Source organism: Schistocerca serialis, chromosome 7 (genome assembly GCF_023864345.2).
Source record: "Schistocerca serialis cubense isolate TAMUIC-IGC-003099 chromosome 7, iqSchSeri2.2, whole genome shotgun sequence".
In the NCBI taxonomy this organism is placed as follows: Eukaryota; Metazoa; Arthropoda; class Insecta; order Orthoptera; family Acrididae; genus Schistocerca; species Schistocerca serialis.
The window spans coordinates 423,119,398-423,135,773 of NC_064644.1; the positions used below are offsets into that span (position 1 = coordinate 423,119,398).

Sequence of the window (16,376 nt, forward strand, 5' to 3'; positions counted from 1 at the left end):
ATACACACACTGCCCATTACCTGCATAAGAATTTGAACTGTCATCCCAGGCAGAAGAGAGTGTCATTAAAACATTGGTGGACAGAGCTAATAAGATCTGTGAGCCAGTTTATTTGCAAGATGAACTAAATCATTTGTGAATGGCTTTTAAGGGAAATGGATATGCTGACAATGAGACATATCAAGCACTTCATCCCAGAAGAAAAGTGTCTGATGGCATTAAGCAACAACTACTGTCAACTGGAAAAGTTTTTCTTCCATTTATTCACAATATTATGGACCATATTGGGAAACTTCTGGCCAAGTTTCAAGTTGAAACAATCTTTAGACCCACCAAGAAAGTTAGTGAGTGTTTAAGATTGGTGAAAGACACACGACACCTCTTAGGAACTCCTGGGGTGTATAAAGTTTCGTGTAGCTGTGGGAAGGTTTATATTGGAAGAATGAAAAGAAGTGTCAATACCTGCTTAACAGAACACGAAAGGAACTGTTGACTAGGACATAGGGACAAATCAGTTGTAGTGGAACATCTTTTTAAAGACAGTGATCTTGAAATAAAATTTAGTGAGACGAGCATGCTAGCCAGGACATTGCATTATTATGCATGTATGTATAGGGGAGCTATAGAGATTTAGAAACACCACAATAATTTTAATAGAAAAGAGGAAGGCTTAGAGTTAGACAAGAAATGGCAGCTGACTTTGCACCGACGGTGTGACAATCAATTACCTTCAGTCGAGAATAATGACATTAATCAAAGATAAACTTACAGTCAGCACCACGTGATGAATGGTGGTGCCCTGTATGCGATCTATATAAACGGGATCTCCATGGCCTGGCAGCCAGTTGTTGACTCATCCCAGATGATGTTGCAACAAAATGTCAGGAAGTAGTAGTTTTACAGATCGAACACAGCCTCTCAGTCCAGAAGTTTTGATTAATGGATTTTACTTCTATTATTGTATATTTTTGCCCTTGTTAGTTTTCATTTCTAATTATGACAGACCTTGTAGACAAATTTCCTTTCAGGTTTATGTTCCAAATGACCACTTGCATTGCTTCTGCCTTAAACCAGCCCTGCATAATCTATATGTATACTAGAGCAGGCTCACAAGTGTCCCACTCCTTTCCTATGCCTCCTTCCCAGTTGTCTACCTCCCTTTCCCCCGCCCGTCACATTCCTCTCTGACCCCACCCAATATCACTCCTCACTCTACACGGCTGCAGTGCTGAGACAGTGTTGAAATGTGTGTTTGTGCTATTTTTGTCAGTCTGTTAGTCCAGATGGAAGACACTGTCTGGAAGCTTAGCAGTGATTTCAGTTTTGTTTATGGGTTTTTCGGCTGCTTAATGCTTCAACTTTATTATTGGTGGTTATTGTAACTCATTCCATTTCAAGAAGTAGCTACAGTCATTTTCGCAAAGCATCACCCAGTTTGTCATATGTTGGGGAGCACAATTAAGTTGAAATTTATGTGCAAACAGACATTTTTGTTGTATGTTTGGATAGACCAATACTCCGCACATAGAGGAGACACTGAGTGACAAGGAGACACATTTAAAAGTGGCCTAAGCTATTACACAAAGTTCTCTATCAAATTTAGAAAAACTTGGGCACATGCATGCACGATGGACACTACTGTCTCCTGGTGCTGTGGCCTGACTTCATTGAGTAGTGATGCCGACTGTGATGTGAAGTGGGGATACACAACAGGCATGGAGCAGGGACTGGGAGGGCTGGCAGGGTAGGGGTGGCAGAAGATGCTGTAGCTCTGTCTGTGGGACTGTGCAGGAACGTGGCAGGGGCAGGATGGTGGCTTGCAGGTGCATCAATGGATACTGTGCGGCAGAGGAGGGGGAGGGGGTAGAGGAGAGAAGTAGAGAAGGGGAAAGGAATATGCAGGTATGCTGGAGCCATAGAACACACGTGGGAGACTGGAATAGGAGTAAGGAAGGGTGTAAGACAGGTGGAGTACAGGGACTAGGTAAGGTTGATGCTAGGAGGGTTATGGGAATAAACAATGTTGTAGGGAGAGTTCCCAGCTGTGGTATTCAGAAAGGCTTGTGTCGTTGAGAAGAACCTAGAGGGCAAAGGGCTAGAAGCACAGTCCTCAAAGTTGAACAGTCCATGTTGTGCAGTCTGCTCGACAACATGTCTTCTCTTGGCCACAGTTTGACAGAGACTGTTCATGCAGACTGGCAGCTTGTTAGTGATAATGTCCACATAGAATCCATAGGATACATCCTCCCACTACATCTACATCTACATCTACATCCATACTCCGCAAGCCACCTGACGGTTTGTGGCGGAGGGTACCTTGAGTACCTCTATCGGTTCTCCCTTCTACTCCAGTCTCGTATTGTTCGTGGAAAGGAGGACTGTCGGTATGCCTCTGTGTGGGCTCTAATCTCTCTGATTTTATCCTCATGGTCTCTTCGCGAGGTATACGTAGGAGGGAGCAATATACTGCTTGACTCTTCGGTGAAGGTATGTTCTCGAAACTTTGACAAAAGCCCGTACCGAGCTACTGAGCGTCTCTCCTGCAGAGTCTTCCACTGGAGTTTATCTATCATCTCCGTAACGCTTTCGCGATTACTAAATGATCCTGTAACGAAGCGCGCTGCTCTCCGTTGGATCTTCTCTATATCTTCTATCAACCCTATCTGGTACGGATCCCACACTGCTGAGCAGTATTCAAGCAGTGGGCGAACAAGTGTACTGTAACCTACTTCCTTTGTTTTCGGATTGCATTTCCTTAGGATTCTTCCAATGAATCTCAGTCTGGCATCTGCTTTACCGACGATCAACATTATATGATCATTCCATTTTAAATCACTCCTAATGCGTACTCCCAGATAATTTATGGTATTAACTGCTTCCAGTTGCTGACCTGCTATTTTGTAGCTAAATGATAAAGGATCTATCTTTCTGTGTATTCGCAGCACATTACACTTGTCTACATTGAGATTCAATTGCCATTCCCTGCACCATGCGTCAATTCTCTGCAGATCCTCCTGCATTTCAGTACAATTTTCCATTGTTACAACCTCTCGATACACCACAGCATCATCTGCAAAAAGCCTCAGTGAACTTCCGATGTCATCCACAAGGTCATTTATGTATATTGTGAATAGCAACGGTCCTATGACACTCCCCTGCGGCACACCTGAAATCACTCTTACTTCGGAAGACTTCTCTCCATTGAGAATGACATGCTGCGTCCTGTTATCTAGGAACTCCTCAATCCAATCACACAATTGGTCTGATAGTCCATATGCTCTTACTTTGTTCATTAAACGACTGTGGGGAACTGTATCGAACGCCTTGCGGAAGTCAAGAAACACGGCATCTACCTGTGAACCCGTGTCTATGGCCCTCTGAGTCTCGTGGACGATTAGCGCGAGCTGGGTTTCGCATGACCGTCTTTTTCGAAACCCATGTTGATTCCTTCAGAGTAGATTTCTAGTCTCCAGAAAAGTCATTATACTCGAACACAATACGTGTTCCAAAATTCTACAACTGATCGACGTTAGAGATATAGGTCTATAGTTCTGCGCATCTGCTCGACGTCCCTTCTTGAAAACGGGGATGACCTGTGCCCTTTTCCAATCCTTTGGAACGCTACGCTCTTCTAGAGACCTACGGTACACTGCTGCAAGAAGGGGGGCAAGTTCCTTCGCGTACTCTGTGTAAAATTGAACTGGTATCCCATCAGGTCCAGAGGCCTTTCCTCTTTTGAGCGATTTTAATTGTTTCTCTATCCCTCTGTCGTCTATTTCGATATCTACCATTTTGTCATCTGTGCGACAATCTAGAGAAGGAACTACAGTGCAATCTTCCTCTGTGAAACAACTTTGGAAAAAGACATTTAGTATTTCGACCTTTAGTCTGTCATCCTCTGTTTCAGTACCATTTTGGTCACAGAGTGTCTGGACATTTTGTTTTGATTCACCTACCGCTTTGACATAAGACCAAAATTTTTTAGGATTTTCTGCCAAGTCAGTACATAGAACTTTACTTTCGAATTCATTGAACGCCTCTCGCATAGCCCTCCTCACACTTCATTTCGCTTCGCGTAATTTTTGTTTGTCTGCAAGGCTTTGGCTATGTTTATGTTTGCTGTGAAGTTCCCTTTGCTTCCGCAGCAGTTTTCTAACTCGGTTGTTGTACCACGGTGGCTCTTTTCCATCTCTTACGATCTTGCTTGGCACATACTCATCTAACGCATTATGTACGACGGTTTTGAACTTTGTCCACTGATCCTCAACACTATCTGTACTTGAGACAAAACTTTTGTGTTGAGCCAACAGGTACTCTGAAATCTGCTTTTTGTCACTTTTTCTAAACAGAAAAATCTTCCTACCCTTTTTAATATTCCTATTTACGGCCGAAAGCATTGATGCCGTAACCGCTTTATGATCGCTGATTCCCTGTTCTGCGTTAACTTTTTCAAATAGTTCGGGTCTATTTGTCACCAGAAGGTCTAATATGTTATTGCCACGAGTCGGTTCTCTGTTTAACTGCTCAAGGTAGTTTTCAGATAAAGCACTACGACCTACTACAATCCTGTCATAGGCATTTTGTACCGCATCAAAGGCAGTACCAAATGTGAAGAAAGCAATGCAGTCACCAAGATAGGTGCTACCTCTGTGCATCTTAGCTTTGCATACTTGTAAAAGTGTGTGTGTGTGTGTGTGTGTGTGTGTGTGTGTGTGTGTGTGTGTGTGTGACTTAAGTTTCAAAAGTTTGTAGAGAAGCATTCTGCAGCAAGACTGGCATTCCTTAGCAACAGACCACACAGTTTTCAAAAACCTATTTCTGTATATTGGAATGTTTCATCATCATTAAATGAGGCCTTACAAGTTTATAAACTATAAGAAATCACCAGTCAATGTCTCCTATGATCTATCCAAGGTAATTGATTTTGAATATCAGTAGATACTCTTAGAAAAGACCTACCATTATGAAATCGTAGGACCTGCTGGTAATAGTTGAAATTGTACCATCAAGACAGAAAGCAAATGATAGTTCTTGATGTCTCAGATAGGCACTGTGGTGGTCAGTATATCATCAACTAACATTGTCTGATGTCAGTGACATACTCAAAGAATTATATCCTGATTCACTATTAACTACCTCTTGATAACTCTTTGAAACTGAAGTGGTTTTAGTCATGTCAAAAAACATTTAAAAGAAAACAGAAGACATAGGTGCTTCAGATAACAAACAGTTGACAGAACAGATACTCTCTTCCAAATTCCTAGGTATTCACTGTGAACTGAGGTAATAATTTCCTCTTGCCAGTTAGCAAGCTGTGAGAGGCAATATTTGCTTCAAGAACTATCTTCTGGTTTGAAGACTTGCCATCTGTCAGTATACTGTACCTTTGTCTTTCATCCAATAAAGTGTTATGGTATAATATTCTTGGTAATACATCGGTTTGAAAGAGAGATTTAACAGTTTTTGAAAGAGCAGTTATGTGAGAAGTTCTCCTATGTGTCAGTACATTTGTTCCATGATGTCTGTGGTCGTAAACAACACTGCACATTATGAGAGAAATTATTTGCCATGATCATAGTACTAAAAAGCAGGCAACTCTCCAGTGTGAAATTAATGGTTTGTTTGATCAAAAGGTATGCAGTTTTAAAATCTTTGACATACTGCCTAGCAGTATGAAATGCATAAGAGGCAATAATCTGTATTGAAATGTAACTTAGGGAAATCCTTGACCTATTTTCATTGTACTATGTAGATGAATACTTTCATGGATGTAAAATCTAGTAAGGAAATTTCTCTTCATGTAAACGCAGGATTAAGAGATAAGTGTTATTACTCAGTGTTTGATGTCAAAATGCTATAAAGGAAAATTCTGGTAATCACTTTCATATCTTAAATAATTCATAATATAATACTGTATCAGTTCTTACCATAACTTTGTAATTGCTTGTATCTTCAGTGTTAAATTTTAGTGGAGAAACAGCGTAACTCAGGTTTGTATTTAAAGTTTAGTTGCGTGATTGTTATTGATATTGTGAGTTGGTGTTACAACTACCACATTTTTGTACCATGTATTCACTTGTTCCATATCTCAGTGACTTGCTTGTATTCAAGGATTGGTGAAGTAGGTATACTACAAATAAACATATTAACAATTGTCTTGTAGTTTACTAGGTATAGTATCAGGGGCATTTGAAAAGTCCATGTGTGGGGTAAACCTTTTTTATTTTTCGACGTAATCTCCTTTTGGACTTATGCACTTCATCCAATGCTGTTCTAATTTGTTGATCCCTTCCAAATAATAGGAATTGTCCAAGTCCGCAAAATAGCTATTAGTTGCTGCAGTCACCTCCTCATTTGAATAAATTCTTTGTCCCACCAGCCATTTCTTCAAATTGGGGAACAAAAAGTAGTCCAAGGAGCCAAGTCTGGAGAACAGGGGGGATGTGAAACGAGTTGGAATCCTATTTCCATTAATTTTGTGACAACAACTCCTGAGGTGTGTGCTGGTGCATTGTCGTGATGGAAAAGGACTTTTTTGCAGTCCAATCGCTGGCGGTTTTCAAACAGTCAAATAACGATGAATAATATGCACCTGTAATAGTTTTACCCTTTTCCAGATAATCAGTGAGGATTATCCCTTGCGAATCCCAAAAGACAAAACCATAACCTTTCCTGCCGAAGGAATGGTCTTCACCTTTCTTGGTGCAGATTCTCCCTTGGTAACCCATTGTTTAGATTGTTGTTTGGTCTCAAGGGTATAGTAATGTATCAATGTTTCATCTACAGTGACAAAATGACACTTAAAGTCTTGCGGATTCTTCCTGAACAGCTGCAAACCATCCTTGCAACACTTCACACAATTCCGTTTTTGGTCAAACGTGTGCAATCGCGGAACCCGCCTTGTGCTGTCTTGCGGATAGCTTTCTCATGTCCAAATGTTTATGCAAAATATTATGTACCCATTCATTTGAGATGCCCACAGCACTAGCAATCTCGCGCGCCTTAACTGTTCTGTTATCCATCACCATATCATGGATTTTATCAATGATTTCTGGATTCGTAACCTCCACAGGGCGTCCAGAACGTTCAACATCACTTGTGCCCATATGGCCACTCTGAAAATTTTGAAACCACTTATAAACTCTTCTAATCGAAGGTGCAGAGTCACCGTAATGTTTCTCAAGCTTCTCTTTAGTCTTCTGAGGTGTTTTGCCTTTCATAAAGTAATGTCTAATCACCACACAAAACTCTTCTTCATCTGTTTTTTGACAATCATTCGACTTCCTTGATTCACAAAAATGCCAAACACAAAGAAATAGACCATTATGGCTGAAACTTGGTGTGCGTTCTTTCCAAAGATGCTACTAACTAAACATGACCTTGGTATGTGCCAATGGTGCCATCTCTTGGACTTTGCACGGACTTTTCAAACGCCCCTCGTTTGTGTATCTATATTAACAAATATATGATTATAGAATATTTTTACAGTATTATTTTCAGTAATAATGGCTTGCAGATACATGACCATTGACTTTTTCTATTAAAAACAGGAAATAATGTTTCTCATCTGAAAATTAACATCAGATGCAAACTGACTTCGTCCACTCACATCAATATGCACACTTAAATGTAAGAATGTTAATATGAATACTTGTGAACGCTATTTACACCTTGCCTGTGAAGGGCACATACATTGTCAAAGATATGCATTCTGAAGGTGAAATGTGGTCAGTAGCACTCTTTGTACCAAAATTTTTTCTTTTCAATATAGATGCAGAGCCTGAGGCGCAGATTACAGGAACAAGATAAAGAGATAAAAATGTTAGAGATGACAAACAAGGAATTAGCATCAGAAAAATTACATCTTCAGACAAAAATAGATGCTCTTCAGACACGCAGATCGCTAACGCCAACCCAATCTCCTGGATCTCCTACAAACGGGATCTCTGTTCAGGTTTTAGTTTCCATACTTCTTTTTTCTATCAAAATTCACTGAAATCTAGGTATTTGCACCACCTGAGGTAAAAACTGAGACTATACAATGGTTGTCCTTTAAGTTAAATGTTTTTATTATTCAGTACACCTTCTTGTGTCATAAGTTTTCTAAGTGATGCAAGTACGTTGATTTACATACAGTTTGTCTTGGAAATATTTTTTGGTAATGGAATTAATCTTGAATCTATTGTTTATTCATAAAATACTAGTTCTTTGTCCACTATAAGTTTGTTAATACCCCTAAAATGAAAATACATTTATTATTTTTTGACACATTTCACAGCCTTGTGGATCATTTCACACCTTATATAAAAAATAAATTGTTCTAGATTTGTACTGAATATTTAATAGAGGTAGCTGAATATATTCTTAGGACAGATATTTTAATAGTGATTTGCTGTATGTGTACCATCTCCCTTGCAGAAATGTAAGATATGAAAACCTGTAGGATTCTTGCAAATGTGATGGAATGATTGGCACGCAAAATTAAATGTGATATCGGCCAAGTGCACCTATCATGAAAGAGAATCTTCAGAGACTGAGAGGGTTCCAAACAAACATATTAGCTGCATGAAGCAACCCTCAAAAATACTTCAGTTTGTGATCAGCACTGAATAACATAAACAGTAGTTCTTTCTAGCTTTTCTGCTAGTAGTATACGTCAGAGTAAATGACATACTCTCCAATCAGTGATGCTGCTGTTTTTCTAGTTGTACTAAGTAGCTGCTGTTTGCTTACTAGGACATAATGCTTAAATCATGCATTCATGTACATGTGTGCTTCATCCCTTTCCTCCACCCATATCAATATGCACACACAAATGTAAGAATATTGATATGAACGCTATTTAGCTTTCTCTGTGTGGTGCCACATTTCATTGTGTGTATTGTAGTGTAGGGCATTAGCAAACATGTGAGTCCTGTATTGTGGATAATCATATTATTTATAGATTGAGTAATGAAGTAGATTGTTAATTATTTTCAAAAATCTGTAGGTACACAATTTTGCTAACTTTTATTCACTAGTGACTTGTTAAAGATTTTTGGATCAGAGTAAAAATATTGCATTATGAAATTTCACAAGAATGTGAATACTATTGAAGTTATTTTTACATCTTATTAAAAATATTTTTATATATTGTCTGCTGCTAATTCTATTATGGAATTCACTTGCTCCTGACTTTTAATGATCAGCAAGAAATAAGATTTTGAATGTTAATGTACTGGGACATGAATGTAAAAATTTAAATGGATCAGAAAGAGGAGTGTGCCAGTTAGAAACATTGAAGACACTTCTCCCACTTCCTCTTTCATTCCGAATTTGAACACACACACGCTCTGTCTCCACAACAACTGGGCATTGAGGCTGTTTGAGAATTTGTGGAAGGAATTTATCGCAACTTAAAATATTGCAGATACGTTAAATCATATGTGAAGGTGCTCCACCACTGAAATTCCAGGAAGTACTCTTGTTGAGTTCCATAGACACTAAAGGAAGAAAAGAAAGTTGCATAGATTGAAATTTCACACACACATTATATAAAGTACATGATGGAATTAATCAAATATTTATACTAGTGGACTGAAAATGAAAGAATTTCATGGAATGTTTTGATTTTATGAATTTTTTGGTGTAAATTATAATTTTTTCAATAAAGAAATTTAAAAAGACTAATTAATTATTAGGAGAATTTTTTAAAAAGTGTAGCTTCTATGTATTCATTTATTTTTGTCATATTTTGTTTGTGTTAAAAATTAAGTACCAATCATCTCTTCATGACTTTTATGATCCTATCAGTCTTCTATCTGATGTTGCTGTATTATTATTAAGAATAATATTTTTATGTTAATTCAATGTAAATACTCTAAATTGGCATAGTCTCACAAATAATGTATTTCAGTAGACGTGCTCTGTCAGAACCTTTTTAAAATATCTTCTTTCTCTTTCCATGTTTATGGTTTTATTTTTATTGTATCCTTATTTGTTTTATGGTTACTGGAAACTGCCTGACTGAGACATTTTTTTCCACGTACTGCAAAAAGCTACAACCCTCCTGTTCTTTATTTCATCTGCAGACTGCTGTGAAACGTCTAGAACATGAAAGAGACTGTGCTAAAGATGATGTAAGACGGTTGCAAGAGGAGAGAGATGCTTTGAGAGAGAGATTAAAGGTATGGTAATAAGCAGTTATTCCATAGCTCTTTTAGTAAAGAACATTTAAATTGGCTTTCGAGGCTTCCCCATTGGATCTGTTGCTAATACACTTCTCAGGTTTGCCGCTTGCTGCCAGATAACAAAGTACAAGACCCCCAATATTTCATTGAAACAACTGTTCAACATCTTCAGCTAGTGATAATTGTGCACCAGCATCAAAATTTATTAGACCAAGAGCAGAAATTATGCATGCATGAGGAGGCACTCACAACTGACTGAATGGAAGCAGCACTTAATGCCCCCTACCAGGAGCTGAAGAGAGGCACATGCCATGTGCAGTGAGAAATGACTGTGCTGCTGAAACTCCAATGGTTAAAAGCTGAATTAACTATGCAATGCGCTGTATAGGATGATAAATTGGGGGGTTCGTGTTTCCCATGTTTAAGTTTAATGGCAGCCAGTGCTAGAATCCATGCAGTGCTTAGTTGAAATCCTGCATCCCTCTTTATAAGAGGAATGACAATGCTGAGGATAAAACTCAAGTTTTCATGTCAAATATGGGATGCTCTATGTTCAGCCAATGCTCTGCTCCCACTGATTAGTCATGTAGATATAGACATGTATGAGATTCTGTACAGTATAGCGTTCTTGCTCTGTGTGACTCGTCTGCCCAGTATAATATTCTCCACACTGGCATGGGATTTTATACATGCCATGTTCTGTAAGGCCAAGATAGTCCTTGACTGAATGTAACAAATTCCTCAATTTTGCTGCTGGTTGAAAAATCCACTTGCTGTTGTGTCCATCAAGAATTCTTTCCATTATTGAACATATGCCACAAAAACAAGGCCATTGCAATCAAGTCCCATTGGCTCACTGTCAGTAAAAGACCAATGAAGAATTTCACTGAAATTGTTGAGGAAGCATTTTGAAGTGTAACTCTTACAATTTTCCACAAGATGTCACTCGTCCAGGCCACTTTTATGTGCCCCACCCTGTAGAATCAGTATTTTCATGGGGTAAGTTGCAGAAGATCCCAACTTCCCAACTGATGGTGGTTCAACATTGTGAAATGCGATTATGTACTCAGAGAAGGTATGCAGTTTGTCCAAAAGTTGGCTGAAATGCAAAATGCGAACGAGTGTTCTCTGGAAAAAATACCAACTGGTGAAGGGACTTGGGTTGTGCATACAAACCTACCACAAAATGACAAAGTGCCAAAATAAACATGACTGGTCAATGCTAATGTGATGCACGAGGTGAACAACATCCCAAAAAGAGACTTTTAGAACAGTTTCACGTGGTTGCAGGAACATTCTGTGTGTTATACTCGAGTAGAGGGAGGCTATGTAGAACACCAAAGCATTAAGCCACCATCTTAACTTTTCCTCTGTATATTTTTTATTACTCAAGCCTCAAAACTTTTTGTACTGATGGGATATAAATGTCTCTTGACTAAATACTCCATTAGTGCATCTGTGGGTGTTGTAAACTGCCTTACAGCAAAAGTGAATCATTCTGAAGGGGAGCAGGAAACAAAATGACCCTTCATTGGTTTAGAGGGTATGGATATTATTTCAGTGAATACAAAATTGAGTAAAATTTACAGAGAACTAGGCAGTGTGAGATCACTTTTTACTGTGATGTTACACACTATTTTTCTTGGGTGTATGCACTGACTTGGTTGCCTCTCCTGAGGAAAGCTGGCCCACAACAGTCGTAACTGGTCCTTCATATTCTGGGTACTGGCACTGGGACGGGTTTGACAAGCTATCCAGTCCTACACATGTTTTTGATCTTGTGGATCTTGCTGGCTGCAGGAGTACCTCTACACCATGCAGAACAGTTCATACAGACATTTGCCATGTGTGGACAGTCATCGTCCTGTTGAAAAATGGCACCACAATACTATGCAGGGGACGGTAATTCCCTAGTCTGGCTGCAGCTAGTCCCTGATCAATGTTGCAGGGTGACACACAGTGGTGCAGGAGTACATTACTTGTTCTAGGTGGTTGTCAGACAGGGCAAATCAAACCTTGATGATGAGTATTCCCATGCAGCCCATCATTTGGGCATTGCACAATTTAATCAGGCAGCCAGAGGGAGACATGTAGTGAGGCCCCTTTCAGTAACACTGTCTCACATGAGTATGTGGCATCTCCATGTCCTTCACAGTTATTATATGATATCTTATGCTGCTCACATCTGTCACATAGTGTACCAAGCCTGGTAACAAAACAAACATGAACAACACTAATATTCTGTGGTGGCTATTATATGTGTCGTGCAGAATTGCAGCTCTAGGCATTCGCATAGCTGCTGATAGTGTGTGCATGTAAGAAATTACACTACATATGGCCATGTCTTCTGGGTGCTTCATTTTTTGTCAGGCAGTGTATTTACATATATGATATTTTCATATGTACTACAGTACCATAGAGGGTAATGGAAGTTTTGAAAAGGCTAACTACCACTGAATTTCCCAATACCAGACATTCTCCATTATCAATATCTTCAACATTCTAGTGGCTTTAGTTTCCAGTAATGTGTATAATGCTGAAAATTTAAGAATGATATGCAGTGAAGTTTAGTGTAAACCAAACTGGGCTGATTCTGAGTCACTTTTGCTTTGTAGAGATTATAATGAGCTTGCATCTTTCTATTAAACCAAACCATTTCAAAATGCAGTGGAGAGGTGTGAACATTTCATCATAAACACTTGTTCGTCACTAACTGTGAACTGATCGTTGGTTCTGAAGATAATGATGTGGAGACAGTTAAATAATATTACTGTAAATGGATTTTATAATTTCCTTTAGAAATGGATGAGAAGGCGGTTGTAGTGTCATGTGTATTCACGGAAAGGAGATTTATTTTGCGTGATTATCTTACAAATAATTATTTGCCATGTATGTCTTATCAGTTAGATTTCCTGAGAAATTTATCATTAGTCATGTGCACATGAGCATTACAATTTTGATTTTTTCAGTTAAGCACAGAGACACAGGTCACTGAACATGCTCGGTTGGAGAAAGCTGTAATGGACAGTGAGGACCGTGTGAGGCGTCTAGAGGCTGAACGGCGTAGTCTGATCTCTCAGTTAGGAGAAGTCAAGGCCCAAGTTCTTACTCTGAGGGACGAGGCAGATTCAAATCGTACGAAGTTGCGTCAAGCACAAACTGAATTGACACAACAACAGGCATTGTATAACCAGACCAGGTTAGTGAAATCATGAGTATTTTTGTTTTTGTGAAAAATAATATATTCTTTGGTCTCTGTTGTAGTGGTTTAAGAAAGGAAAGGAAACCAAAGCTGAATCCTCAGGAGATTTCAGTTTTAGCTACCCAGGAGACAGATAATTTTACTTGGTTTCCATTGGTATCAACCTTGCCAGTCATGAAAGCTTACATTCAATCATTCTGAGAATACTCATACATTGTATTATGTACACTGTAAATAGACTGTAGTTGCAGTGGAATGTTTCATGGCTTATTTTACTACTTGAGGTGATAGGAATGAGGTGTTGAAACAGACCAGTAATCAATGTGCAGCTCTCGTATTTTGCTGGACGTTCCAGTTGTCTTAAGTTTTCTGTCAGTTGCCATACAATATCAATGGGGGAAAGATCTTGCTATGCAGTGCCCTTGAACTGTGAACCAGCTTATCCACAGTGGACTTCAATCTGCAGCGTTGATGATTCTGAAAGAGACCTTTTCTTCTATCTAGTGAAATAAAACACTCAGAGAAGTTGAACTTGGTGTATTTTCTCTAACATACAATGCTAACTCCTTGGAATTGATCCACTACCTAGGCGTAAAATTCCAGCTAGATGCCTGCATGAGTGGATCTCACGAGAGACCCTGAATAATTTTTACAATAATACCTGAACATCTGTTGTTTTCTTGGTGATGATTTCTGTGACATCATGGAGGAAACATGAGCCCCATGCCCTTCACTCCTGGTCCCACGGAACAAACTACTTCACCCAGGAGGTAGAAGTGCCAGTCCGCTGCACAAGTCACCGATAGCACAGGATTGGTACAACTCTGATCTGTACAAACCATCATATACCTCTCTTAATGGGGGTGCTTCCTAATTACTACCTACCTTAAGCTAAGAACATCTTTCATCTGCCAATGGGTATCAAGCACATGGAACTTTCATACTACAAATGACATGTTACATCTCAACAGTGACTCTCACATTGTTTGTTTCAAGATAGCTAAGATGTTGATTTTATTGCCGACTCTGGGTCCTTTGTTGCTTGAAGTTGGGTTTGCAGTTACTGAAACTGAAAGATGTTCACTGCTTGACACACGGTTTTGTTATGCCAAAGATAAGGAGACATGTAAAGCATTTCTTTCTGATCCAGTAACATTGCTTTCTGTGTATACTATCATCAGTGAGGACCTCCAGGAATGTGGAAGAGGGATAATAAAATGCCTTTTTCCCATCAAAAGGAGAATTCTGTTGTGAAAAGTGCAAAATAAGGGAGCATAATGACTGGCCCATACCTTTAGGAGGTGAAATCCCAGAACTGCTGATAGGTAATTCATAAGTGAAAATAAAAAAAAAATTAAAAAACTTGTCCTTCTCTTAAGCACTGCTAATTCCTTCCTCATTGAGGTAAGTGGGATAGGTTTGAGAAGGTTGGATAGGAATGTCACATCACTCAGACCCCAGGTATTGAAGGACATAGATTTTGCAAGGACGAGAGGAGACAAAAATTAATGGGATGGTGTGAGAGTAAAGGGATCAGAGATGGTAAACTGATAAACACTGTGCCAGCTCCAGTCCAGAGATGATAGGAGGACAGAGTGAGAGTAAAGATGGATTGAGAGGAAGAGAAATGAGGAGCAGAATGAATAGTGGCAAATAAGAAGCAAGGTGGGAGCACGAAGAAAATGGGAAAAACAAAAGTATAAAAAAGTAATTAAGAAAAATAAAGAGGAAAGATGTTGAGGATTAAGATAACAAATCTGGAGGAATATCTAGATGAACTAAGGTGGAGCTGAAAAGCAGTACCAAGAGTATGCAGCTGGAGGACAGAATTAAATGCTAACAGAAGAGAGGGTTGCGGTCTCCTAATCTACTCCCTGTCTCCGTGTGTAGATACTGTTAATCTCTGCTATGGTTTTATGATTGTTACTGTAATTAATCTTCATTTTGCACTACCAATGAGAGCTGCAGGTGCCTCTTTCTCTTGCTTCCAAATGAACCCTCACAGAACAGCATTATGACTACATCTGTGTGCACAGCCTATCAATCAGCAATAAATCCATGAGGTTTTTTTTCAGAAGTTTTATTATTGTACATGTTCAGAGCTTACAGTGAACGTGAACATGTCTTAGTGCTAGCTTATAATTACTTGCAGAGTTGTTGTAAATGTGGGTATAAGTATTAATCCATCCTAAAAGAAGTAACATTCACTTTTTGCTCTTTGTTTTCAGGAATCTTCAAGAACAGACTGATCGATCTTTATCAGAAGCGCAAGGGCAGTTAACACAGGTCCGTAAGGAATTAACTATTGCCCAGGAGCATGTGAGGGAACTAGAGCGTGACCGTGCTAAACTTGACAAAGAGGTAGCAGCACTTAAGAATGAACGGACTGTTTTACGTGGTAGTATTGCACAACTGGATCAAGAAAAAGACTCCCTGATTGTAAGTAACTGGCTTCCTTTTATTCCAGTTGCTGCCTTTTTTCATACTACTTTCATGCGAACCCATAGTTGTCAGGGCTGTGTTGACATAGATAAAATCAAACATCACATAAAACAAATAATTTCAGTGCAGACTAGACAGAGCTGCACCTTTTTGTAGAAATGGTCATTTGATTAACGTTTTTTTCTCTGTAAAAGAGATAAATATTTAACAGTGACACATCTGCTTTTAACAACAAATATCAGAGAACAAGTGGATAGTGTTATAAGTTTCATGAGGGTATCTGCAGCAGATGACATTGTATATAGAAAGTTGGAAACTAGAAAAGGGTAAAGAATTACATGAAGACCTGCAGAATATAGTCACTCTGTATATAGATTGATCACTGACACTCATTATAAATAAAGATAGCATATTATACATAAATAGATGGAAAGATCCATTACTGTTTGATACAGTTGGCAATCACTGGAATCTGTCTCATCCATTATATCTGGGAGCATTTGTATGGAGCAATTTAATGTGAAAGTACCACCTGTGATTAATACAGTGTGGAGCAGAGGAAA

The 16,376-nt window shown here is 39.0% G+C and overlaps 1 protein-coding gene across 2 annotated transcripts in view; it reads left to right on the forward strand.

The window, feature by feature from the left end:
• Positions 1–16,376, forward strand: part of LOC126412235 (centrosomal protein of 135 kDa-like) — a 368,271-nt gene that overhangs the window by 117,631 nt on the left and 234,264 nt on the right. For both annotated transcript variants that reach the window (XM_050081725.1, XM_050081726.1), the window contains 4 exons: positions 7,772–7,954; positions 10,071–10,166; positions 13,139–13,368; positions 15,600–15,810. In XM_050081725.1, coding sequence (XP_049937682.1) covers positions 7,772–7,954; positions 10,071–10,166; positions 13,139–13,368; positions 15,600–15,810 — 720 coding nt within the window. The remainder of the gene's footprint in view (positions 1–7,771; positions 7,955–10,070; positions 10,167–13,138; positions 13,369–15,599; positions 15,811–16,376) is intronic.